At 41.6% G+C, this 25,043-nt stretch overlaps 1 protein-coding gene across 4 annotated transcripts in view; it reads left to right on the top strand.

Annotated features, from left to right (window-relative positions):
- magi3b (membrane associated guanylate kinase, WW and PDZ domain containing 3b) overlaps positions 1-25,043 on the top strand; it is a 144,422-nt gene that overhangs the window by 101,381 nt on the left and 17,998 nt on the right. For all 4 annotated transcript variants that reach the window (XM_078249098.1, XM_078249099.1, XM_078249100.1 and 1 more), the window contains exons 3-10: positions 2,118-2,237; positions 9,081-9,287; positions 13,030-13,198; positions 14,931-15,010; positions 15,829-15,886; positions 17,585-17,691; positions 22,328-22,519; positions 23,187-23,834. In XM_078249098.1, coding sequence (XP_078105224.1) covers positions 2,118-2,237; positions 9,081-9,287; positions 13,030-13,198; positions 14,931-15,010; positions 15,829-15,886; positions 17,585-17,691; positions 22,328-22,519; positions 23,187-23,834 — 1,581 coding nt within the window. The remainder of the gene's footprint in view (positions 1-2,117; positions 2,238-9,080; positions 9,288-13,029; positions 13,199-14,930; positions 15,011-15,828; positions 15,887-17,584; positions 17,692-22,327; positions 22,520-23,186; positions 23,835-25,043) is intronic.

A 25,043-nucleotide genomic window follows, 5' to 3' on the forward strand; every position in this document is an offset into this window, starting at 1 on the left:
CTGTATTGACAAGGAAAGTACGATAGGATGTTATGTACATACTGTAGCTCTGCTATAAAAGATGCAATGCTTTCAGTCAGATGTACCCTCAAAGCTCAGCAAGCCCTCATTATATTGTCAGCGACTGATCCCCGATTGGAGGCTGATTGTATATGTTGGTGTGACTTCTGGGCTAATGGCTCGGGGAGATCCTTGGCAGGTACATAACTGTGGCTCAAGTAATTGGGCTACAGGGGACAATTTTGAGTGACCAAAGCCAACGCGGGCAGGCAAACAAGTTGGTAATGAGAAGCAGCAGAGGCTGGCATTCTCACACTCAATGCAGTGTCAACTGCTTTAGTTTACACAAAGTGTGGTATCAAGGCACACTGTGGAAGGAAGCTTCTCTGATGGTTATTTCTTTCTTTTTCAAACTGTGTTTTTACTCCTCACGAGCGCAGAGAGCTGTCACAGTCCTGGTAGCGAGAAAATAAAAGAGCGGAAAAACAAAAGGAAACGGCAACAGTGGTTACTTAATAGGCCATTGGGCCACCACAATCTGTACAGCGACTTCACTGCTAATAAGCGCAGACTCGACAATTGTCAAGGAATCTACTTAGGAAATGCACACAACAACACATTTCAATGAGATCCCATACAGCATAGTTGTATCAGACTATGCTATTTAAGGTTTCAGTGCAACATATTTTATACTGTCATCGAACAGATTAGCACATTTCCTTAATGTATAATCAATATAAAACACAGCTGCTGTTTGTTACTGTATACTGAGGGTCAAATTACTTAAATGTGTGAAAGAGTGTTCATTAAACTCTGATCATGAGACACAGTCTGCTTCTGACTCATCTCACAGAAAGACATCCCTGGCTTCTGTGGGGCTTTGTATCTGTTTGCATCTCCTCCTTGTGCTGCTGCAGGGCTACTCGTGTGCTCTGATTTCCCCTGATGCGGAAGTCAGGTTGATTTGAAATTCTAAAGCGCCTGTTTTTCTGAACATAAATGACTGTCTGTGTTAGATGGACTGGTGGCCTGTGCTGGTGTTTTTCTGCCTTCCTCCTACCCTCACTCCACTGTCCTCTCCACAACCCTGAAAATGATTTACTGGGCTGAGTGAATGAATGAATACGCTCCATAACCATGGGCGACAGTAAATTTCGGTGACAGAGATTGCCATGGAATGTAGCACTGATGATTGCTTCATGCTGTGTGCTTTGTTCAGCCTCCCATGCAATAAATAACTGCTGTCCTGCCTCTAGTTCAGCTGAGGTTATTTCTATGGACTTAACAAGTTTGATGACACGCCACCTAATTAGCCTGGAGTGCAATAGGAACCCAGTCCTACTTATTTATTCATGGAATATGGTTTACATAATCTTCACGCTAATGTAATCATTTGGTGTCCATTTGTGCCTTACGGATATTCATCCTGGGAAAAGCCTCCCATCAGTATTGGAATAGACTGCGGCTTCACCACTGGAGCTCTCAGGATGGCCTCTGTGGGACTGAGTGAACCTATACCATTCCAGGTGTTTACACAACTCTTTGCTTCCATCATATTTCACATCCACAATTTACTCGGCTGCTTTCTTTCGTTTCAGCTGTAGCCAGTAAAGAGCCTCCCAATAATAACTTGTTAGCAGAAGCTGCAGTTACTCATGGAGGATTAAATGAATACCGCTGCAGGCCTTTCATCAATTATCCATCTTTCACAGGCTGGCATCAAGGTCTTTTTTGGGTTTTCATTCCAAAATCAGATATCCACCCTTTTGAGAAATGTGCTGCAGTTCAAGGCGATTTCGATCACAAAAACACTGTTACGAACTGGATCCAAGGAATGTCAGTTGAAGATTTCTCAAAAATGTATCCTAAAATAATGTTTTTATGTTCATGTTGCAGCCACATTGCACTGTAAGCCAGGAGGAAGAATGTGTTCGATAAAGAACTGGAGCTTACTGAAACACTTCTCAGCTCACTTTCAGGGCTTTCACACAACAAAAGCAAAATACAGCCAAAGTACTTTCAAAAAGCATTGCATGATGTGACATCATTAACACAAAGCACTTATGTCTCTTACCTAAAACACGTTACGTGTTTGCATTTTCCTTTTTTTCTTTCAGGCACCACACGGCTGCCTCGAGACACAGAGGTGCCAGGAGTGGACTACAACTTTATCAGTGTTGGAGACTTCAGGATCCTGGAGGAGAGTGGACTTCTACTGGAGAGTGGGACCTATGATGGTAGGTATCACCACAGTGTTAAATATGAGAAACCTGTGTGTGTGTGTGTGTGTGTGTGTGTGTGTGTGTGTGTGTGTGTGTGTGTGTGTGTGTCCGCATGCATATATGGACACGATTCACACTGACATCTCTTTATAATGGAGTCAGTGTAAGCTCGATATTCACAGTTATTATGACTTACCGCCTGCCTTAGTGAAATGTGACAAGCAGGACGAAATGTATTGATCAGTGAAACAGGATTAAAGACTTGTTGGAAGTGACAGTCAGATTAGCAGCGATACTCGCAGCACTTCAGATGAACTCCACTATTCTGTTCCTCCACACTGTGTGTAAAATGGGCCACTGAGTGATAAAGTAGGCAGACTTTATATTTAATTTTAAATGGAAATACTGGAAAAAATCAGGTGTAGTTGGGTGTAACTTTTTTTTTGTCAGCAGGGATTAAAATAAACCTTACATTTACCAAAGATTGAACGTTTTGCCAGCTAGCCTTTTAGAACCAGAAAAAAACAGCAGATATTGACAGTTGTGGTATGCAGGTGTTGATTTCTCATTTTATTGCAGGCAAACAGTTAGTGAGCTTAACAGTGAATAGTGAAAAGGCGGTAGCCACCGTTCTGTATTGCAAATATGGCTGGGCGATGTGGAGAAAATCCTATATCACGATATTTTTGATCAAAGTGGCTGTAGTAATTATGACGGGAGCAAAGCAGGAAGTCATGTAATGTGGTATTAAGACCTAGAAATTCTTTATGTCTATGTGTGGGCGGGACAGGACTTTCATTCAGGAGAAAGGTGTTCCTGTCCCATTTAAAATCTGTTTAAAAATAAAAGTAAATGCCAACTTATTTGAACTTTACCTAACTAACAGAACTATATCACATTCTGCGTCACATGTGTAATTGCGTCATGTACTGTACTCAGTGCTTAATTTGTAAAGTGGGAGGTCCTGGAGCGCAGAGGGGGGGGTGGATCCGGCGACTCAAAAGGTTGGAGGTAACAGATAAAAAAATAAATAATAAATGACACTGCCTGTGTAGGTTCTCTGAATAAAAGAACCTAAACAACACTGTGTGTACATCAGGGCAATGTTTATTTTTATTTCAGAACATGCACTGCATGGGTACGAAATGTAAAAAAAAAAAAAGAATACACTGCAACAATCTTTGTCACAAGCAGCAATTATCCATCGGACTATTAAATTAACCAAAAAACCCACCGTGGTATCCACATTCTTGATTGACAGTAACGGTTTTTGCTTGTTTGGGATCCGACTGGCCAGCGTATTTGAAAAAGTTAAGCAAACTTTGTTGTCTTTTTGACATTTTTCCCCTGAGTGAAACGAGGTTAACACTAACAGCGCTTGTGTCACTTGAAGTGCAGCGCCGCGCTGTTGAAGTGCCTCCCCTCCCTCCGTCCCTCTCCCCCCCTCTGTCTTACCCTGAAAATTCACCTCAAAACGCATTGAAAATGCAAACACAAGATTTTTGTGGAACTTCAAAGGGGAATAAAGACTAACAAGACAGATAACAACATTGAACACTACACAAACAGTAATTTATTTTTTTCATTTAGGTGATTATTTTTTCATGTTGACACAGGAGGTGCCGGATCCAATAAAAAAGGTTTCGGATCCAACGTCGGAGGTGCCGGAACATGTTCCGGCGTGTTCCGGCTCAAATTAAGCCCTGACTGTACTGTTTTTAACCCAAACAACGTTTTTCTTTCTAAACTTAACCAAGTAGTTTTGCTGCCTAAATCCAACCAAACTGCGACTGTATCCCAACGTTAACAACATGTTTAAAACCACAACCGTTACATGTAGACATGATTTCAGAAAAAGCTTCTGTGGGTTGTATTTCCTGCCACCAGAAGGGGTGCTAATTTATGAAACACTTCAATGGGTGGTATTAGAGGGTAGGAACCTATATGGTCGTGACCTATAGTGACCTATGTGGTCGTATGGTTTGGAGGACTTTTATTGTGCATGTCTGTGCAATGCAAGCATACAGTCTTTATTCGTCAGTTCATTGGATAAACTTCCTTTTGTGTTCTCATGTGTCTCTGCCAGCATGTCTTTGTCTGTTGACAATATACAATAGATATTCACACAATAGAGTCTGAGAACGCAAGTCGCTGTAGCACCTTATGTAAACCAGTCAAATATACCAGCCTCCTCTTTTTCCCACCCTCTCTCCTCTCACAGACAAGCTTTGGCTCATCACAAACATCCAAAACTAATTTTGTGTTCAGAGCTATGTAAAGTAACCCACCCCCCTTCTACTCTCTCCACAACTATATAAATGTTCATTTGAACTCCACCTACCTGCAGTAAACATGTCAGTGGCGACTGATATTTTACAACAAGTAGACAAGCCCAGTCATGTTCTTTCCAGTAAAAAGTTTACACAAGGAGGGATATTTCAGCTTGGCGAACAGCTGAATGGCCAAGTATTTACCATTTCTAAGACCTTATACTACAATGGAGCATAAGTACTTGCACTGCACTGAGAGGTCTTGGAAAGTCAGACGGTCGCAGTGTATTTGTGTCATGAGGGGATTAGAACGGAGGATTTCTCTCACATTGCACAATGATTAGAGCAATAACATGATGGTCTTTCTCTCTCGTTAAGCTCATTCTTTCTTACTGCAAATCCAGGCTGCTGTGAAATGGGAGGGGATTTTTGGAAATGCTTGAGGGGCAACCTCTGGTCGCGTGAATGGACCTTCTCTGCACCATTCTCTCGTTCCCCATTCAGCTGCATTTCGTGTTTCCTATAGGATGCAGAATTAAAAGATAAAGTCAAATCCTCATCCAGTGAGAAAGAGCCTTAAGTCTGAGAGTAGCTTCCTCTGGATGTGCACAAGTGTGTTTGTAGAAGTTTGTGTGTGTGTGTGTGTGTGTGTGTGTGTGTGTGTGTGTGTGTGTGTGTGGATTTACGGATGGTGAAGTGCTTATTCTAACGTGTGATGGGCCTGTTGAGGCAGGTTCTTCCACGTTCGTCCTTGTAGCACAATAGCAGCAATGACATTAAACACGCACGCACAAACACACACACACACACACACACATACTGTACAGTATGAACAAACACTTGCGCATAAGAGCGCATGGAACAAATCCCGTCCTTCCTTCCTTCCTTGTCGGTATAGATCATCTAAGAACTGGAAGATCAGGTTTCAGGAGCTGCCAAGTCGCCCACGAGCTGTCCTTCATCTGTGAGCTGAAGCCAGGCGGGATTTACACCTTCATAAAGAGGTTGACCGTGGGTAGAGATGGAAAATGGAGAGCAAACTGAGGAAGAGCACATGAGAGAGAGAGAGAGAGAGAGAGAGAGTTGAGAGAAGTTGATATTGAGGCATACTGAGCCTCTCAGCTCCCAATGGAAAACCCCTTTGCAGAGGGAGCAGGACTGTCTTGGCAGTGTGGATTAGCTTCTCAAAAGTTGGAAGGTTTGAGTATATTATCCCAGAGACAGAACTGAACACTGAACCCCCCCCCATTTACTCAATTTGTTCGTGGTTGAATCACGTGCCTTTCTTTTTCTTTGAAAAGAGGAAAATAACCATCAAACATCCACTTGTATAGGTTACATGGTTCTCTTTCCTTCTGTGAATAGCTCATTAATTACCTTCAGTTTATAAGTGAACAGTAGGTGAGTGTTACTCAAGGTATTGAGTTAATGGGATTCTTAGCTAATCATAATGGTCCCACTAATAGTCCCACATGACTTGCCTGAATGCTCATTATGTTAATGGTTCATGCTTTCAACGTTTCTTTCTCTTATCTCGAAAAATCTTTTATGGGAGTCATTTTATTGCATTGTACACATTTCAATTTAAACACCCTCTCCTCGACTCCTTTATCTATCATCCTGCCATCCATGACCGTGTTGACACATCCACATCCTCACAGAAGTCAGGACACAACTCACATGCATAGCGAGTGTCAGACTGTTTCTGTGGGTACAGGCTCTGCTCTATGATTGGTAGGGTACATGCTGGCTGCTCCATGTTGGTCTGGAGGGTCCCAGGTTGCCTGCTAAGCAGACACATCCGCCATCTGCGCCAGGTGCTGAGAGCATGTCTTTCTGGGCTCTTGGTCCCTCCTCAGTCTTGGCGCCTCTGAGGTTCAGGTTGGGTCACTCTCTGAGAGCAAAACAGAGCAGCCGGACAAGAACTAAATAGTCCTGCAGTGAAGTGCAAGACTGGAGGGACAGCTGCCAGGAAAATGAAATTTTGCACACAGAGGTTGTTTTTTTGGGGTAAATGACATCTTTAATCGGCTACCAGGGAATGCAAATTTCTGCCAAATTGAGATCACGTTAAATCTGTTGTTTTGGGATCCCCATTGTGGTAATGAGTCTGATTTTAACGAGGAAGGAAAACAGACCTGGAGATTAAACTAGATGGAAATGGCAGTGCAGAACTCATTCATTAGTAGTAATGTGTGGTGTACTGGGTGGACAGTTGTGTGGCTTTGTGACTATAGTTGTCTCTTCATGATCTCGGAGAGAAAAAAGTGTACTCATGACCTTGTGTAGCTTATGGATATATAGTGCCCTTGAAAACAGGAGTCTTTTTATTACTGGGAGCTGATTCCATCACCATGAAATTGCTTGGGCGCACTTTGAAAGAAGAGGCTCGCTCTTTCTGGCTCATCAACCCTGTGACACGAGAATCACAAGTAACGTCAGACAAGCTCCCTTGCTCATCAGCTTACGAGGCTTCCTTCCATTTATAATGGAAAACGGTCTTACAAATCTTCACTGACGCACTGCCTTAACACACCTCTATATCTGCGACACACATTTATCAGGGGCCAAGAGACATGTTTGTAAGTAATTAATCACAGGCATAGCGTCTGGCTGATGAATGCAAGCGCACGTCAGGAGACAGGCGGGGATTAGCCAGCAGACCCAATCTCTCCTTGCTATCGTTGTGCCACCCCTGTTAATGAAGCCATCTTTGACAAATGCGGATGAGTGTCGCTTAGTAAACACAAGAGAGTCGAGCGACAAGGGGGGGAGAGGCTGGCGTTCATCCAGCCTCCTTCTCCTCCTCAACCTTTCCACTGCTTTGAGGAAGACGAGCATAGCTGCATTAACCCAGTTTGCCATGTATTGTAGTTGGCTTGCCTGAGGAGATGAGGCCGCACTCGAGATGGACTCACTTATCAAAAAAGCTGTTGTGTTACTGTGCCGTGCTGTAACGCTGCCGGAATGGCTGTCATGTGTTCCTCAGAGCCCTCTGTTCTTCCTGGCATTAACCGCGTTGACATTTTCCCGTCTTTGTACCGAGCTATAAAAAGATCTGGAGTTGATAAATGTTGCTTCTACACTACAGCACTTGTGATGTCTGCATGCTTACGCTTAAGTACATCAAAGCTCCGTAATACCATGGTCCAACTGAAAGTAAGATCGAGTTTATAGAGGCTAATTAAATTTCTGTAAATCCTTATTTCCCAGTGGTATCTCACCCTATTCTTTAATTAATCTAATTAGAATTTGTGATTTAGCTGAGTAGGCTCAATTTGATGATCGCTTATTGTAAGAACAGAGTAAATATTTCACTTAACAAATGGATTGCCGAAAGATTCATTTCATATTTTTGCATACATACATCTGACAGAGGAGCATTTAGCAAACAAATAATGGTAGGAATATAAATTATTATGCACATTGTTTATAATCCTAATGGAGGTTGAATAATTACTTATTATACGCCTAAATTAAGTTCTGCATTCTGTACTGCTCGCCAGCTATACATTGATGGATCACCCCATGAGCTAAATGAGCAAATAATTTAACAAAGTTTTGCACTTTATCCCCTCTCTTTACGGAGCGCTGTTATCCCACTGAATATTTATAATCCATAACACAAGCTTTTTCTTCATTAGGAAAAAAAAGCAAGCTGAGACATAGATAATTGCTGTATTCAATGATCAGTGTAATTAGTTGCTAGCAAATTCCAAGTGAAGTGATTTTAATGTGACATGAGTCATGACAGCCCTGCGGTGCAGTTATCCAGGAAAAACAAAGCAGGGGGTTAAGAGATGTGAAAATCATGCAGAGGAAGCAGAACTCTGACACGTGTAAATATTGAACCGTGAGTGCTGGTGTGTGACATTTAGAGGATTCATTTCTGAACCTGATTTAAATCAGATGAATTAGTGGATGATTTCTCTGACTGTGTCTCCCTTCCTCACATAACTTCCATTTAAACTACTGCCCAGATGTTTTAGGACAATTAAAACATGGACAAAGACTTTTTTTTTTTATCCAAAAGCCATAACTGCACTTAACACTGCTTGAGTATTAGGGATTGATCGTGCAGTGAATGTCTTGTATGTGTGGTATGTCTGTGTATTTTTGTCTTTACTTAAAAAAACAACAACTTCTGTCTCTTTTAATATATTTTTATAGTGACTTTTAGCTGCTCTTTTATTTATTTATTCACCTATGCTGCACATTTGCCGATGTTCTGACATGATAGGACTGCATCCTATTTCGTTGTCTGTAAAGACTATTCTATTTTATATTGTACAGTTAATGGCACATCCTTTACTAATCCATATGCTTTTTTTTCTTTCTTAATGTTAAACAGTTATATTTGTTTCTGTATTTGTTTTTTTAATTTCATATTAATGTGTAATATGTTTATGAATGCACCAACAACCAAGGCAAATTCCTTATAAGGGTTACTTACTTGGCAATAAATCCCTTTCTGATTCATGTTGGTCTGCTCTCCAACTGCCTTTTCTGTTGCTCCTTAACTATTTGGAGTTGCATTATTTTATGAGTAAGTCTCTCTTCTCTTCCACTCTCTGCTTCACTCTGTAAGGTAACTACTATGGGACCCCGAAGCCTCCAGCGGAGCCCAACCTGGTGCAGCCTGACCTGGTGGATCAGGTGCTGTTTGATGAAGACTACGGTGGCGAGGTCCCCAGGAAACGCACCACCTCAGTCAGTAAGATGGACAGGAAGGACAGCGCAGTCCCTGAGGAGGAAGATGATGATGAGAGGCCACCGCTGGTCAATGGATTGCCCGGTCAGTAAATGTCAAACCACAGAATGTCACGTTAAATAACGGACATTCTGCAAACTTTGTCCTTTTGGTTTTGAACTTGCCACATGAGGCCATTGTCACTGTCTCTTGAAAGACATATAGACTTTGGCTTGCTGCAGATTGTGTACAGTTTGATGGACCCAATTGGGTGTGTGAGGACACTACGGTACTGTGCACTTTTCAATCATCACTTAAAACAGCATGAAAAGATTGTCTGACTACAGCTTCCTGAGCAGATTGATCATCCGCTTCTCATTCATTTGTCACTCAAGGTTCTAGTTTTTTTGCACACCCAGTTCAAATTGTACTTGCACTTTTATTTCCTTATTCAGTTCCAGTGGAAGGAGATTTGATACACAGGTATATGTAACTGCTGGTGCAGTTAAGTAGGTAGTGCTTTTTTTAGTGTTTAAGAACTAACATGAGACTTAAATGAACCAACCTAATTACAAAACCTATTACTAAAACTTACCACTGATATCTAGCAATGCAGACAGTTTTAGCTTTGTTTGTATAGATGTTTAAATATCTTTCTCTGTCCCTGAAATTTCTACCACAAGACAACCAGAGGTGTGTAGAATTGTCTTTGTTGTGCCATCAGTAGAGAGGATCCCAAGAAGGCTATAATTAGATCCAATCCAAATGCAGTTGACCTCAAGAGACCCAAATAGATTTAGCCATTGGATATACTCATATTTTAGACATATTGGCACACAGACCTGCAGCAACAGAACCGGGCCCTCTTTGACCCAAGTGAATTGTAATTGTAATGAATATAATTAGGCCCCGGGCCAATATGTGTCCCCAGGTCAGCTCTCGGTTACTAGGAAGCAAGCAGTCCTATAAACCACTCTAGGTCACAGCTTTGAAAATTCAACAGAAACAGAAACAGTGCCCCACTTATTCTGGATTAGAGTTAAAACAATTCGATTTATGATCAACAGAAAATGAATTGAACAATTATCAGTTACCCGCTGTTTATTTTTCAAGCAAAACACCATTTGATCATCATTTGATGGTTTCAGCGTCTTATATCTGAAGACTTGCTTCTGAAGTTGCTTTTTCTTGTCTTACATTATGGTAAACTCTACCCTACTTATATCTTTGGTGTTTGGACTGTTCAGATAAAATAAGACATTTATAGAATGCATGTTGGACTCTGGGAACTTGTTTTATGATGTTTTATAGACTAAGTGATTAATGGATTAATCGAGAAAATAATCAGCAGATTAGACAGTAATTACAGCTCTTCCGTGGATAATCCGCAGACTTAACTGTCAACAGTTAATCTCAAAACCTGAGCAAATAAAACTAAAAATATCTGCATGCGTTTATACCACAAAAGCTAAGTGAGAAAATGTGTTGTAATTTGGATGAACAAATCATGTAATACTGATCTGCTATTGAGTCACTTAGTGACTAAACATGGCTGACATGCTGTCTCTAAAGTGACAGTAATCACACACACCACATTCAAATGTGCTGGCCACACTGTTGATCTGACACTGATGAAATCTTCCGCTGGCAATGCCGTTACTGTTACCTTCTAATACCTCGTACCACAGGTCACCTTGAGAAAGTGTCATCCAGAGAGCAGGACAGTGTGTATGTGATCAATCAGGACAACTCCTCAGCTCTCTAAGGAACAAATATGTCCTTAATGCTCACAAGGAGAACAGCCACACAACAGAAATGGGTTACATACGGTGCACCATACCTGGGTTTTCATAGTGAGAGAATTGGGTTTAATACTGAGGCAAGTTGAAGCTAAAAAAAGGTATTTTTCTTTTCCGAATGAAACATTGTTTTGACAGTCACGGCTCAAACACTGCTTGCTCAGCTGTACAAAGGATTCACAGAAATCCAAAGTCTGTTTACCCAACCGCTCTGTCATATTGAAATCAAACACAAAACGATGCCCAGACATTTAGGAGTTCTTTTTATGGTAAGAAACCAGTCACAAATGACTGCTCTGCTACAGCCCAGAGTTGATACAGAGAAGTCTCAGACCAGCCATAGATGGGCAGAGTTATGGTCGAATGAAAAAAGAGGTTAATGGAAAATGTGAGCTCTAAGTCTCTAAACTCTTGACTGCAGATTTCCACATCTTTCCACAAGACTGTCCTTATTACCCCCTCCCCAGCAATCCCTCTCTAACCCATCTTGTATTGTGGAGTGAGCCCTCACCCTGCTGTGAACCCTAAAGACCTCAGCTCTCCTTCAGGCTCTGCCCTCAGGCTGCTTCTCCAAGTGTTTGTATGTCTCTTCCACACACGTGCATTCACTCTGTGTGTTTGTGCCTGTAAATATGAAGCACAAGTGTGCGTTTTTGATCAGAGAGGCAAATGAAGAAAGTGTTTTAGCAACTAACTCAGATGTTGATGCTACAGAGCGGCTCTGTGTTTGGATTTTAAGCAAATATGTGTTCAATCTAAAATTCAGGTGGAATGATCTTTTTGGTAATATTTTACATTTATGTTTCGGATAGATTTTATGTTGATTTTATGTTGATCAGTGTTTCTCGGTTACATATTTGTGTTGTGAAGCAACAGATTGTAGCACAGTGCTTAAAGTGCTCATTTTATGCTTTTTGGCTTTTTCCCTTTCCTTTTATTGTGTTGTATATCTTTTTTGTGCATGTAATAGGTTTACAAAGTGAAAAATCCCAAAGTCCACCCCAAAGGGACTTACCATCTCCAACAGAAAACACTGTTCACAAACTGCTTCAAACAGCTCTATTGTAGTCCAGCCTTTACTTGCGTGACGAACGTGCGTCACTTTGTAACACACGTTATAATGCTCGCCTAGCTGCTAGCGTGGCACGCCTTCATACTCTGCTTCTGACTAGCTAGCACTGCTGACCTAGCTGCTGCGCATGTGCGACTCCCAACAAAGATGGAACATAAGTGTGATGCCTCACTCTGTAGCTAAAACAGAGAGCTCAACACACAGGGTGAAAAGAGGAGCTGCAGCAGTGTGCAGTACAACAAAAATATGGTGTTTTTGTGAAAATTAAACCATGTAAACCTATTCTGATATAACCTCTAAATACAATTATGAACCTGAAAATGAGCATAATATGAGCAATTTAAGACAAATTTGTACTCTGGGACAATAAAGTATATTCTATTCTGTTCTAAATACATCCTCCAGAAACATGGTGTGCGTAACAGGTTGGCTCCAAATGAAAAGAAAGGGATAAAAAAGCACTTGTGTTTCATCCCTTTGTAACCATCTTCTGAGGGAAGGTATGAAATGCTAAGTGAATTAGGAGGGCCTTTGTTGTATGTTTCATGTTCATTGTAGAGCAGTTTCTTATGAATATGTGTCTACAAATGCAATTGTATATAGGTGAAGAGCAGCAGTAAAGTATTAGCAGCATACAGAAACCGCCTTGAGCTTAAATGGACCTTTCTCATGTGAATCCTTGCCTCTATCATTGCAACACACAGGGAATGGACATATACACACATGCATACACATTAACACTGTGTGCACATGCAAATGCAAAACAGCCCTTTGGGAACACACACACGAACACCATCGCTCACATGCAAATCCTATGTGTGACATCAGCTCTTCCTCCACTCCCTTGCAGCACACAGGAAAACAGGAGGGCAAAGGTGTTCCTGCAGGCTAACCATCCGCTCCGTCTTCTCTGTTTTCCCTTCTCTCTCTCTCTCTCTCTCTCTCTCTCTCTCTCTCTCGCTCTCTCGCTCTACAGATCACAAAGAAGGGGCAGACTGGAGGAAAGCGGTGCCCAGCTACACCCAGTCCAGCAGCACCATGGACTTCCGCACATGGAGCTCTCTTCCCCGCGATGATAGCCTGGAGCCCCTACCCCTTAACTGGGAGATGGCTTACACTGAGACCGGCATGGTCTACTTTATAGAGTAAGTGAAAGACACAACCCACACGGGCCATGAGACCCTTTAGTGTTGAAGTACATACGTCAACTGACTAATTAATAAGCATCAATTGTGATGAATCATTATTTTTAATGAGCAATTAGTTCATTTTATGAGATTTATTAAATAAAAATGCCAGATGCTTGTAGGTTCCATCCTCTTCCAATATGAGGATTCACAGCGTGTCTTTCTTATATTATTACAAACTAACACAACATTCCAAAATCATCCTAAGGTTGAGTTAGACTTCATACAATTTTGCCACAGTACTTAGGTGTACCTAATAAACTGGCAACTGAGTTAAAAGTGTTTGTCCAGCAATATTAATTTTTAATTTTTTTTATTTCAAACAAATCAGAATCAGAAAAGGATGTATTGCCAAGTAACTAATACTTAAAAGGAATTTGCCTTGGTGGTTGGTGCATATTGCATTGGACGCCATTGGAGAGTCCTCAACAAATGCAAATTATTCCTGTTTGAGTAAAGCTATTTTAGGATACAGTTAGCCTTTTCTTGTATGTATACATCAATATATATATCTGTGCACTGTTTAAGTTGCATTGTCAGTAGGAACATCTTTGGGGTCGTTTCACAATTAGAAAGCTATATAAAAATAGAAGCCCTAACAGTAAGATGAGGCTGCAGTAGATATGTTTTTTTTATTGTGTTTTTGATTATCTTGATCAGGTGTAGTTGTGCCTCTATGCTGGATGATGAGGGAAGAAATGTAGGGCAACTGACGATTTGAGTCTTGTTACTTGTGTAAATCATGTCATCTTACAACTGCAGCGGGGTATGTTGCAAGATGCGATGTTAAAAATGAAAGTGTTTGTATATCTGATGTCATACAGCATTTCAGTTCCTGATATCTTCTTTATGCATAATGAAACACAGATTAATGTTTCTGTTAGTATCAAACCAGGATCTAATTAGCCAAACACCCTGGTTAGGTTTGATCCTGGGTGTGTGATGTTAATGAACGATGGGTTTGTGATCTGCTTAAGACATAATTTGTCATAACTGAGTAATAAGAAAAAAAGAAAGAAAAACAGAAAATAGCAGCTCAACCTCACCCTAACACGTTAAAATACAAGGGAAAGAAAGAGTTAATTGTGTAAAATATACACATACTAATCCATTTCAGGCCCCCCACTTATTGTGTAAGTAAAGCTCAGAGCTTAGTGTAAATACTCAGATTTATTCCCATTGACTGCCATAGTTGTTTCAAGTGTCTTCTATACCTAACATAAAGACATGTTAAGCGCTGCGCTCTTTCAGAGTTATATTTGTGTGTGGGTGTACTGTACATACATGCAAACGTGTGTTTTATTCATTTTTGGCTCTAAGCCACTTGTCTCTAAAGATATTAGAAGACCATTGTGATTTTCCCCCTGATTACACACCCCAGTTGTTGAACACATTTGAGGATAAACAAGTTTGTCGGGTTTCACGTTCAGAGGTTTTTTTCCTTCTCCCTTCTGAAAAGGGCACCTAACCATAAACACTGTTATGTGACAGCTGGACGTAAACCAATGGATCAAATGTTTGTTGATGAATCCAGTCTCTTATCAAAGCATATTACACTGGAGAATACGGTTGTCGTTTTTTTAATACTGGCATCATCCTTTTATTGGCTGCTTGTGCCTCAGCAGCGGTTTCTCTGCTGGCACAGGTCTTTTATAGTTGATATTTATTGGGTGCTCTTTGTGCTCCATAGTCATAACACCAAGACAACTACGTGGTTGGACCCCCGCTTGGCGAAGAAGGCAAAGCCCCCTGAGAAGTGTGAGGATGGAGGTACGTAGGCTGCACTACTCAGCTGGTGAACTCAAGCATACAGTCATTCCATTAACTACTGCACATGTTTTTACACATGGCCATACCTCTATTGTATATGCCCCACATTACATAATCCATCACACGTTTTTACACATTTAATCAAATAACCAACCAGAGTGAAATATAACTAGTCTTTGAATTGACATGTCACCTAAGTGTAACCCTCAGCTTCACAGTCATGTGGCCTAATTTACCTCGAGCTGGGGTCTACTTTAAGGAATTCCAGACGTGCCTTTGTATCCCCAGGATGCTAATGTGGGCTTAAGTGCAGACAGAGACAGAGAGTGGCCACGACTGAAGGAGTGGGACCTTTCCAGCTGGGTTTTAATGGATTTTTACTGGCGGACAGAAAGCTAGTTGGTGTGTGGCTTCTGAAAAGCTACTCCAAAGCCCTCTCTTGCATGAAGAGCTCTTTTCTCTCTTTCGCTCTCTCTCTCTCTCTCTCTCTCTCTCTCCCTCTCTCTCTCTCTCTCTCTCTCTCTCTGCCTGATACTGTATGTTCATCAGGGCATGACATACATCAGCCATTCCAGCCAGCTCACTAAATCATTGCATGCTACTTTCATGGCTACTTTCTTATGCTAAACGTCCCAGTCAGGGGGAAAATAAATACACTGGTAACTACTGTTGTAATTTACCACAATGTTTAAAGGGTTACAACTCCCAGATGATCGTCTGCTGGACACTGCTCTTTCTCTTCTGTCTTCCATTCTGTTATGTGTGCTCCCTATTTGCATCTTTGCATAACACAATGGCGCACTGTTTTCTGTCTGCAGAGTTACCTTACGGCTGGGAGGAAATTGACGATCCACAGTACGGCACATATTATGTTGAGTAAGTTTTATTGATTTATTGAAATATATAATTTTCCAAGCACTCCAGCTGCCATTATCACAAACAGTGCAAAATGTTTACTCACAGATGCACATGACACACCGACGCAGTTCACCAGAAGGGTCAGTCAAATGCATATTACACTGCTTAGTGTACATTAGCATTAGACCAGCATTCAATACGTTCTAAAAATAAACAAATGGGCAGCAGTGGAAAGAGTACTAGAATATTGTACTCAAGTACTGTTAATTTAAATACATTTTACTCAAGTAAAAATACTTGTGTACAAATTTACTTACATAAAAAGTAAAAAGCAGGTCAGTTGAAGTTACTCTGAGTAAACGGTACTGTGTTACATTTTTAAAAGGGGAGGGAGGTCAATATCAATCCACAACATGACCCCTTATGCGGAGGTACAATATTGCTAACCATAACCCATAAGAATGTGATCCCTAATTTGATTGCATTGTTGTGCATTTGTACTGTTCACTAAATACTAGGCCCAGTCTGGGTGCGACCATTGTTGCTCACCCTTCCCTCCCGCTGACAGCTGACTGTCTGCTGGTTTTTACTTTGTAACAGATGCGACTTTAAATTTAGTGAGATATGACTACTTAAGTAAGAGTAAAATTACCGATTTTTAAAAATACTCAACAAAGTACAAGTACATAACGAAACGACTTTGTTACAGTAACATGAGTAATTGTAATTCATTACTGCAAATGGATTTAGCACACAGCTCCTTTCGTTCATCTTGGGTGAGGAGAGCAGTTGAAGATTGTGATCAGTCGGTTTATCAGTGGGTGGCAAAATGAAACTCTGTGGGTAACATTCCAGTGACCTGCATGTGAGCACAACTCTGATTGTGCTCTGGTTGTGTTCTGACAGTGTTTGTGTGTTTGTTTGTGTGTGTGCAGAATGTGAGTCTGTGTACACGTCTCTGCCTATTGTTTGTCTGTGTGCAAAATGTGTTTTTGTGCTTGCCACCCCAGCAGGAAATCAGCGAAACACAGCCATTGTAACAGCAGTAGAGAGAAGTGGGGAGACCTTCAACTAGAATGCATGGAGGGAGGAGAGAGGGGGCTGGAAGGAAAGCAATCTGTTGTGATAAAAAAGAAAATGGGAACACTCGCGTTGTTTTATTGCTCAGACTGCAGAAGCATCCCTCGTAGGTGGAAGTGACACAAGAGAGAAGCTCTCACTGTTTGGACTAGGAGAGTCAGTGGCATATAGATGGAGCTTATAGCTTCCAGTGTTGTAGCTTGAAATGAGCTAACTATGATACAATGGCTGTGGTTTGTATGCCAGAGGGACAACAGGCTGTTTACCTTGTTGTAGAGGAACAGGATGTTGTTGGCAGTCGGGGGAGGGGGGGGGGGGGTTCATTTCCTACAATATTAAATTGCTAAAAGCCATAGTAGTTTCCCCACATAAAGAGGAGGCAAGCCAGCCTTTACTGTATGTGTGCTGTGTTTAGGAATGTATTTATAATGGCGCCACTATAGCATCCCTCTAATAGAAAATCATGGTTCCTTTTGTAGGGAAGTTGCATACATAATTAATTTCAGAAAAGTGGCACAGTAAGCTCAAAAAGTCAGAGGTATGTGTGTATATATATTGTGTGTGTGTGTGTGTGTGTGTGTGTGTGTGTGTGTTTGCAGTTCCCTTCTCTTAAATCTGAGCCTGTTAATGTTGCAGCCACATCAACCAGAAAACCCAGTTTGAGAACCCGGTCCTGGAGGCAAAGAAGAAGCTGAGCCAGGAGACGGCTGCGATACAACAAGCCGCAGCAGCACCTTCCCAAGGTAAAAAGAGCACTGCACAGCCCCCCCCCTCCCCCTTCTACTTCCTCTCCATTTAGACTGTTAGTAGGGGAAAAAAACTTCCATCATTTCATAACTGCAGAGGAGTTAAATAAAGGACACAGAGTATTAGATTTTTCACTCATGAAAACTTGCTTCAACACATGGGACAGTGACCTTTAGAAAACATCATGAGGCATTGCACCCTGCCTAGTGGGTTTTGACATCTGCCTCAGGTTTATAAGTACATGTATAACTACAGTTATTTCCACCAGCTTTCTCGCTTTCACACTCACAATTCACTTGTTTGTCTGGGTGAAAACAACACCACAAGAAATTTCAGTAAAACTGAAGTGATACGGTATTCTACAGTGAAAATCTTTGTTGCTGCTGTTTGTACGAACATTCTTCCCATACTGTGCCAATATTTTTTGACCTAGTGTTTACTTCACTATTATGTATGATGTTCAAGAACAACAGGAGTAGTTTTGGCTTTATTGGAGCCATGTAACATTTTCACTGAGCTTATTCTATTTCTGTACTCACTTTAAATCACTCTGGACACGAGCATCAGCTAATTGTCTAAAATATAATTGTAGTTTAATTACTTTGGCTTGTGCTCTGTACTCAGGGCCAACCCTTTTCACCTTAGTCAGTGTGCTGTGATAAATATGTTTTCTGGGAATAGAAAGCATTAAGGAATGCCAGTGTTTCATGCAAGGTCAGCTGAACGTGTCAACCTTCTTGTAGCCTCAAACAATAATAGATTGTCAAAATGAACCTGTTCTTTGCCCTACTTTGCTCATACTGTATAACACAGGTTTGTGTCAGTGCTGCAGTAATGGTCTGTTCTTTAGGTTGACAAGCCATTTTCCCCCTGCAATAAACATTATGAATTAAGTGTGTTTTCATTACAATGGATGTATAATAGATTACAGTGCTGCAGTAGTGGAGATAGACAGGCTTGTTTGGGTTTCAGGGTGTGCAAGAGGGAATGCAGGGGAGGAGGCCGGCTTTTAGCGGTGCATGTGGCAACAGCTGGTAGAACAGCACGTCGGAGAGGCCAAGCATAAACATATCTCTGCTCAGGTGTGTGGGGACTGAGGAAACCGCCATCTCGCCCCTGATTACCGATTACACAACCTAGTGAGCTGTCAGGCGGTTGCTATGATGAAGCCAAAGCATCAGTCGACGGTTACACCTCAGGCTAGAATTCAGATTTTTACAGTTTTCAAAGATGGGGTCCCAGAGAGTTTTATATCATATAAATTACTGCTATTAAAGCATAATTAAGACATATGAATATATACAGATATACATGTTGTAAATAGTTCAATAAATTCTTAAAACTTATCTTACATTTTTATTATTATTCCAAAATGCCCTTTTTCAACACTTTTTTTATTTCATGTGAGTATTATTTATCTATTGAATATTGGCAATTTTGAGGCCCATATTATCTGTGGTGTTGCAGCTAAACCTGCAAAGGAGACTATACTATGGTGTGTGTCAGCTAGCCAACATACCAGGCTTTGTGCCTACAGGTTACTTTGTTTTGGTTGATCTATATTGTATGCATGGTACTTTGCCTGCTAGTCAAATCTTGGTCTTGCAACGACAGTTATTTTTAAATTGTGATGTTGAAGGTACATTGTTGGAAACATCAACCGCCGTTGCTCCATTGATGTACTAAGAAAGATGTCTTCCCAATTATGCTGAATAACGTCGCTGGAGATTTACAACGCAATTGAGTCACACACGAAAAATCAAACACCATGGGTGTTTGTTGTGGTGGATCTGATGGTTTTGTCTGTCTCTGGCTTTCAAAGGCTGCCCACCAACATTGGCACGGAGACCTTCCTTGAACTCTCCCACACAAGTACAGGCTCGCACACGCCACACTCACTTCCTTTCTCTGTTTCATTCTCCCTCCATTACCCCTGCCTGTTTCATCAAACACAAACCTGCAGTCAAATTGTTATTTCAGCACTAACTGGCAGGAGGAAGAAAAAAACAACATGTTGAGTTTAGCAGGCAATTTGAGTGATTATGTAAATGAGCTTTGCTTGATCCATGCGACAGAATAGACAGTTTGCGGACATCTGGAGTCCACTCTGACTGTGATAAGTGACAGTCACTCACAGCCGTTCATGTCTGCCCTGGATGTTTATGACTGCTGAACCATTTGATAGTTTGAGAGAGCCTAAATTTAAATTCCTCACACAAGCCTCAGAAAGTTATAGAGTGTTTTTAAAATTGAAAAGAAATGAGAGGGGAAATGTGCAGTTGATACTTCCCAGCCAAACTAGAAAGCTGCTGTTGTGATCTTGACAGTTAGATATGAAAATTTGCACATTGTCCAATCACCATGTGCAACAGAGGGAGATAAAGAGGTAGAATTGGAAGAAGATATGCGGCTTTAGATTAACATACACTGAGCAGTTATTTTCAGGTTAGGCATACATATGCACTGATGCAGTCTTTTCAAATCCAGTTTTAGACTCAAATCTTAAAAGTCACATAAAAGTGGCAAGTGTAAATTTAGCTAAAGGGCCCTTTTCAGGCACGACTCATAACCCTTAAACCACTAATGGTGATACATATAATTCTCTGACTGTCAACAAATGTCATTAAAAGACCATCAACAACAATGAATAAATCCTACTAACAAGCATTGTCTGTGTAGCCCACTGTTACACTGTGTGACATTTACCTTCATTACCATCAACACAGACATTCTAGTTTATTTTAAGTCAACATCAAATACCCCATCCTGATGGCATTAATACACACTAATGCAACGATCGTGGCAGAAATAGTCGTCAACAGAAGCACTATTAACTGGCTGTTATTATTTTATCTATTGATAAAACTATTAGTTGTTTTTTGTTTTTGTTTTTTTACAGATTTCTATTTTCTGTAGGAATTTATGGGTTTGGGAGGACAGACTAAAGTATTGTTGGTTTTGGTCTTTTGATGGGATTTGTCGACAATAACTCCAGCCTATCCTCGACTGTTATTTGTGAATATTTTCACAAACTCTAATTGAGTGAGTAGTCATCTTTAACTAGCGTGGTGGCAATGCAATTCTGTTTTGGGCAGTGTCATTGTTTCTTTGGAGAAGAAGTCAAATACTAGTTATTTTTGATTGATTTTTGATTTGACTGATTTGATTATATGTTTAATTATTAAATTAGTAATGCTCATTTAAAGGTTCAGTTGGTAATTTTCATAAAAATAAGTTTTTGTCATATTTGCTGAAACATATGGCTTTGGACCGATCATTTTCAACATGGCGGCCAGGTCGCAAACCTTCTCATTTTGAAGCTGAACAGTACACTAAAATATGTTTCTGAAAACATTTGAGGCGAGAAATAGGCAATGCAGTCTCAGAATCTTGATTCATATTTAATCAGCGGTGCCTAGTTTGACTGTTTGATTGCAGTTAACGAGCAGTCATTGACACAGTGTTAGAGACTCCTCGGCTCTGATTGGTTGTTTTCTTCAGGCGCGGTGGAATCTTATAAATGTCATTAGGAGCACTACAGGGAGGCAGAGGAATGTGATTTTTTTCACAGATTATCTGTCTCATGTGCTACGGTCAGGATATAGTGACACTTTCAACAACTATGACAAAAGGTTATTTTTATAAAAGTTACCAACTGCAGCTTTAATGTTTTATCACATTTCTATAAACACAGTGAACATTCTTTGGCATTTTATAATTAAATACATTTATTGTTATTGCTGACACGCATATGATAAGTAATATTTAGTGGAAAAAAATTATAATAATCAATTGATGTATGGAGTATGGGCAAGTCGTTTTGCTGCAGTTCTTTGAACTTTCTAAAGAAACTTGTAGCTTCTTTATTAAAATGATGACCGTTTCTAAAAGTATAATGATATTCCAGAGACAGACAGCCACATCACATTCTCTCAATATACAGCACAGTTGCTGGGATGTGCATCATTTATCACCGGCTGCCTTCACTTTTAGTGTTTTTGAGCTGAAGCTATAACGCAGTCCAGGCCAGAGACCATCAGGCACGAAGGGAAAAATGATGTGTCCATGATCTAAAGTGCTGATACCACAGATAGAGAAGCTGCTGCTCAGTTTAATTCAGTGTAACCCTGACAGTCGGTTATCTAGTGTATAGCGTATGCCACAGCCAAGCTGCTGGTCCATATTGATGTTGCCACTGACCTTAAGTTGTTCCTAGCTCAAGTTATGAAATGTCAGTGAAAAACACCATGTCACAAAGTCCTCTTTTTTTCTCTCTGCAGGGTTGCACAAAAAGGTCTCGATCTCTTTTGATGGGTTTATCTAGTTAAGGCATGTACATTATGCCTGTTAATTAAAAATGACTAATTACTATGTTGATCCTCAGCACATAATGTGTGTCATCGACGTTCAATGCAGACATGGATGGGTTTTGCTGTCTTTCAAGAGGGTTATGAATTTATTAATCTGTGTTGCTGAGTTTGATGTCGAGCTCTGTTTAGCGATATCGCTTGTGTTTAATAAAGCTTGTCATTCACTCAGGCTCTCTCTCTATAGTACACGTCCCTGCCCACGCGCTCTTTACACATAAAACCATTTTACACACATATGCTTACATATGCACTTTGTTTGCAGGTAAGGGACGTGTGTTTGGCTTCACTTCAGACCCCAGTGAACTAAATGGTGAGATGTACCACACAGCACTGAAAAAGAGCTCCCAGGGATTTGGATTCACCATCATTGGAGGTGACCGCACAGATGAGTTTCTGCAAGTGAAAAACGTGCTTAGCGACGGCCCTGCTGCCCACGACAACAAGATGGCGTCTGGTGAGCAAAACCTTTGCAGATGCACACACACGACAGAAAGGCTATTCCTGTTCTAATAAACACTTAATTTAGCTGGCTGAAAGATCTATGAGTTCATAGCTTTCTGCGATATTACAAAAATATATATTTTGCAGCTAACTGTGCTACCACGATGCACCTGAAGGTATTAATTTGACCTCTGTAGTGTTCACTTAACCTCACACTGTCCCATGAGTTCAACAAGGCAATAACAACAACTCCAGCTCTATCAAGGGTACAGTTTTATAGCAGACAGTCTGATTAGGGTGGGTGCGAAGCCATGTAACGTCTTCGTTGTTTAGTTTCTGATCCTCCCATTGCCTTGCGGCAGCCTGCATAAACCAACAGCTGTGTGTGTGTGTGTGTGTGTGTGTGTGTGTGTGTGTATTAAACGATGAATGGTATAAAGGCGGGACAGGAATAAAGTAGGAATAAATGGTAGACTGAACATAAAAGGAACAGGAAGAGTTACAGGGAGCTGCCAAAATAAAAATATGAGAGAGCAGTGAAGAGGAAAGGGACATTTTAGAAGAAAGATCCATCTGACAAAGGAAAGATTAAGTGCTTTCCAAAGAAGAAGTGATGTCTAGATTAAATACTAGAAGAAAAACTCCCCCGTCACTTTATTTCTTTCCTCCCTCTGTTTTAGGTGATGTGATTGTTGAGATTAACGGGATGTCTGTGTTGGGGAAAACCCATCCAGAGGTGGTGCAGATGTTCCAATCCATTCCCATCAACCAGTATGTGGACATGGTTCTTTGCCGTGGCTACCCACTTCCTCCAGATGTGGATCTCGACAGCGACGACCCTCTTCCACCTCCTCCCCCCCCACCGGCCACCCAGCCCCAGCAGGCCCTGCATGGTGGAGAGGTGGTGACAGCCGTGCCCCTCATCAACGGACAGCCGCTGCTGGTGAAAGGCGACGTCCTCCACGGCTCCTCTCAGGAGCTCCACTATGTCACTACGGATGCCAGCGGCCGGCCCGTTGTGGCGGCCTTGCCCAATGGGAGGCAGGGGGAGCGTGGAGATGCGCCAACAGGGATGCTGCAGCCGGAGCTTGTAAACGTGCCGTTGGTCAAGGGGCCTGGAGGATTCGGATTTGCCATTGCTGACTGCCCGCTGGGCCAGAAGGTGAAGATGATCCTGGATGCCCAATGGTGCCGTGGCCTGCAGAAAGGAGATGTCATTAAGGATATCAACAGGCAAAATGTCCAAACGCTGAGCCACGCCCAAGTGGTGGACATTCTCAAAGACTTACCAGTGGGCAGCGAGGTTAACGTGCTAGTGCTGCGAGGAGGTGAGAGACTGAAAGAACAATACATTTTTGTATTTGTTTGTCTGTCATCTGTCTGTCGATGTAGCTATCTATTTGATGTAGATCTATTTATGGCAGACTAAATGGCTGTATATCTGAGTTGTTGTTTCTCTCTCTGCCTGTATCTTAGTCTTCCTCATGGCATTTCCTTCATCCTTCATTCTCAAGCTTTAATGCCCTCTCGTGTGTGTGACGTAATTTGCTATTGCTGTCAATACAACTTCAACAGTGCCCAGGGCAGGTGAGGTCAGCGTGCTGATGCTGACAGGAGGTGAGGTGGTGTTGTGGCTGGTTGGGCATTGCCTGACCACACACTGTTGTTCTGTAGAAGCCTGGGTGATGCCACTGTGTCTGTGGTCTGTTTAAGATCACCACAATGAGACTGCTGCCATTTTTTTAGCTGAAAAGATCCACCTGCACCTCCGAAGCTGTTCCATACAATGATCCGACTCGATCCGACTGAGCTCTATTGCTTGCCATCGCATGCAGCTTCTTTGTGTTTACAAACTGTACAGCTCAAGCATTTCTCGAACATTCCTCCCATGTATCTTCACTCAACCCAGCTCTGTGTATGACGACTGCCATTGAGGCGTAATGCAGTCTGTTACAAGTCTGAGAATTACACACAAGTGTGGGGCTGTGCTTGATTCCAAAAGAGAGAGGGAGGAGAGTAGGCATCCTTCAAATGTCTCCTACAACATCTTCAGCCACCCCAGGGATTTACTGCGTAAGTCGATGAACCTCGGATTGGCTTTGAACATCAGCGGAGCGTAGGGGTCTTCTGCTTGCCTCTATATCCATGGCCGCTTAAAGAGCCTTGGCTAAATGTCTATAGATGGAAGCTCCCCAGGGGCCTCCTCCCCTTAGCCGCACCCTAACCCTTTTCTCTCCTCTCCCGAACAGCCACAGCACTCACCCTCACTGCTGTGCCACCATCACTATGTCCTAAACTCTGTCCTATACATACTGCATGAGCCCACAGTCAAAACATAGCTGGGCTCAGCCTTACCCAGTCTGCCCAATAGAAGAGCTAATGCTAGCTAACCCTCATTAGACAATGGCCTTTGGTTTGGAAGAGGATCTCTGTGAGTGGGCATCACTGAACAGAAGAAGAGCAGAGCTTAGAGAAAGGATGGAAGGAAAAGAGTGGTGTGAGTGGGTGTGTTTCAGGTGTGTGCATAGCGCACAGAT

The sequence above is a fragment of the Sander vitreus genome, chromosome 4 (genome assembly GCF_031162955.1).
Source record: "Sander vitreus isolate 19-12246 chromosome 4, sanVit1, whole genome shotgun sequence".
Classification (NCBI taxonomy): Eukaryota; Metazoa; Chordata; class Actinopteri; order Perciformes; family Percidae; genus Sander; species Sander vitreus.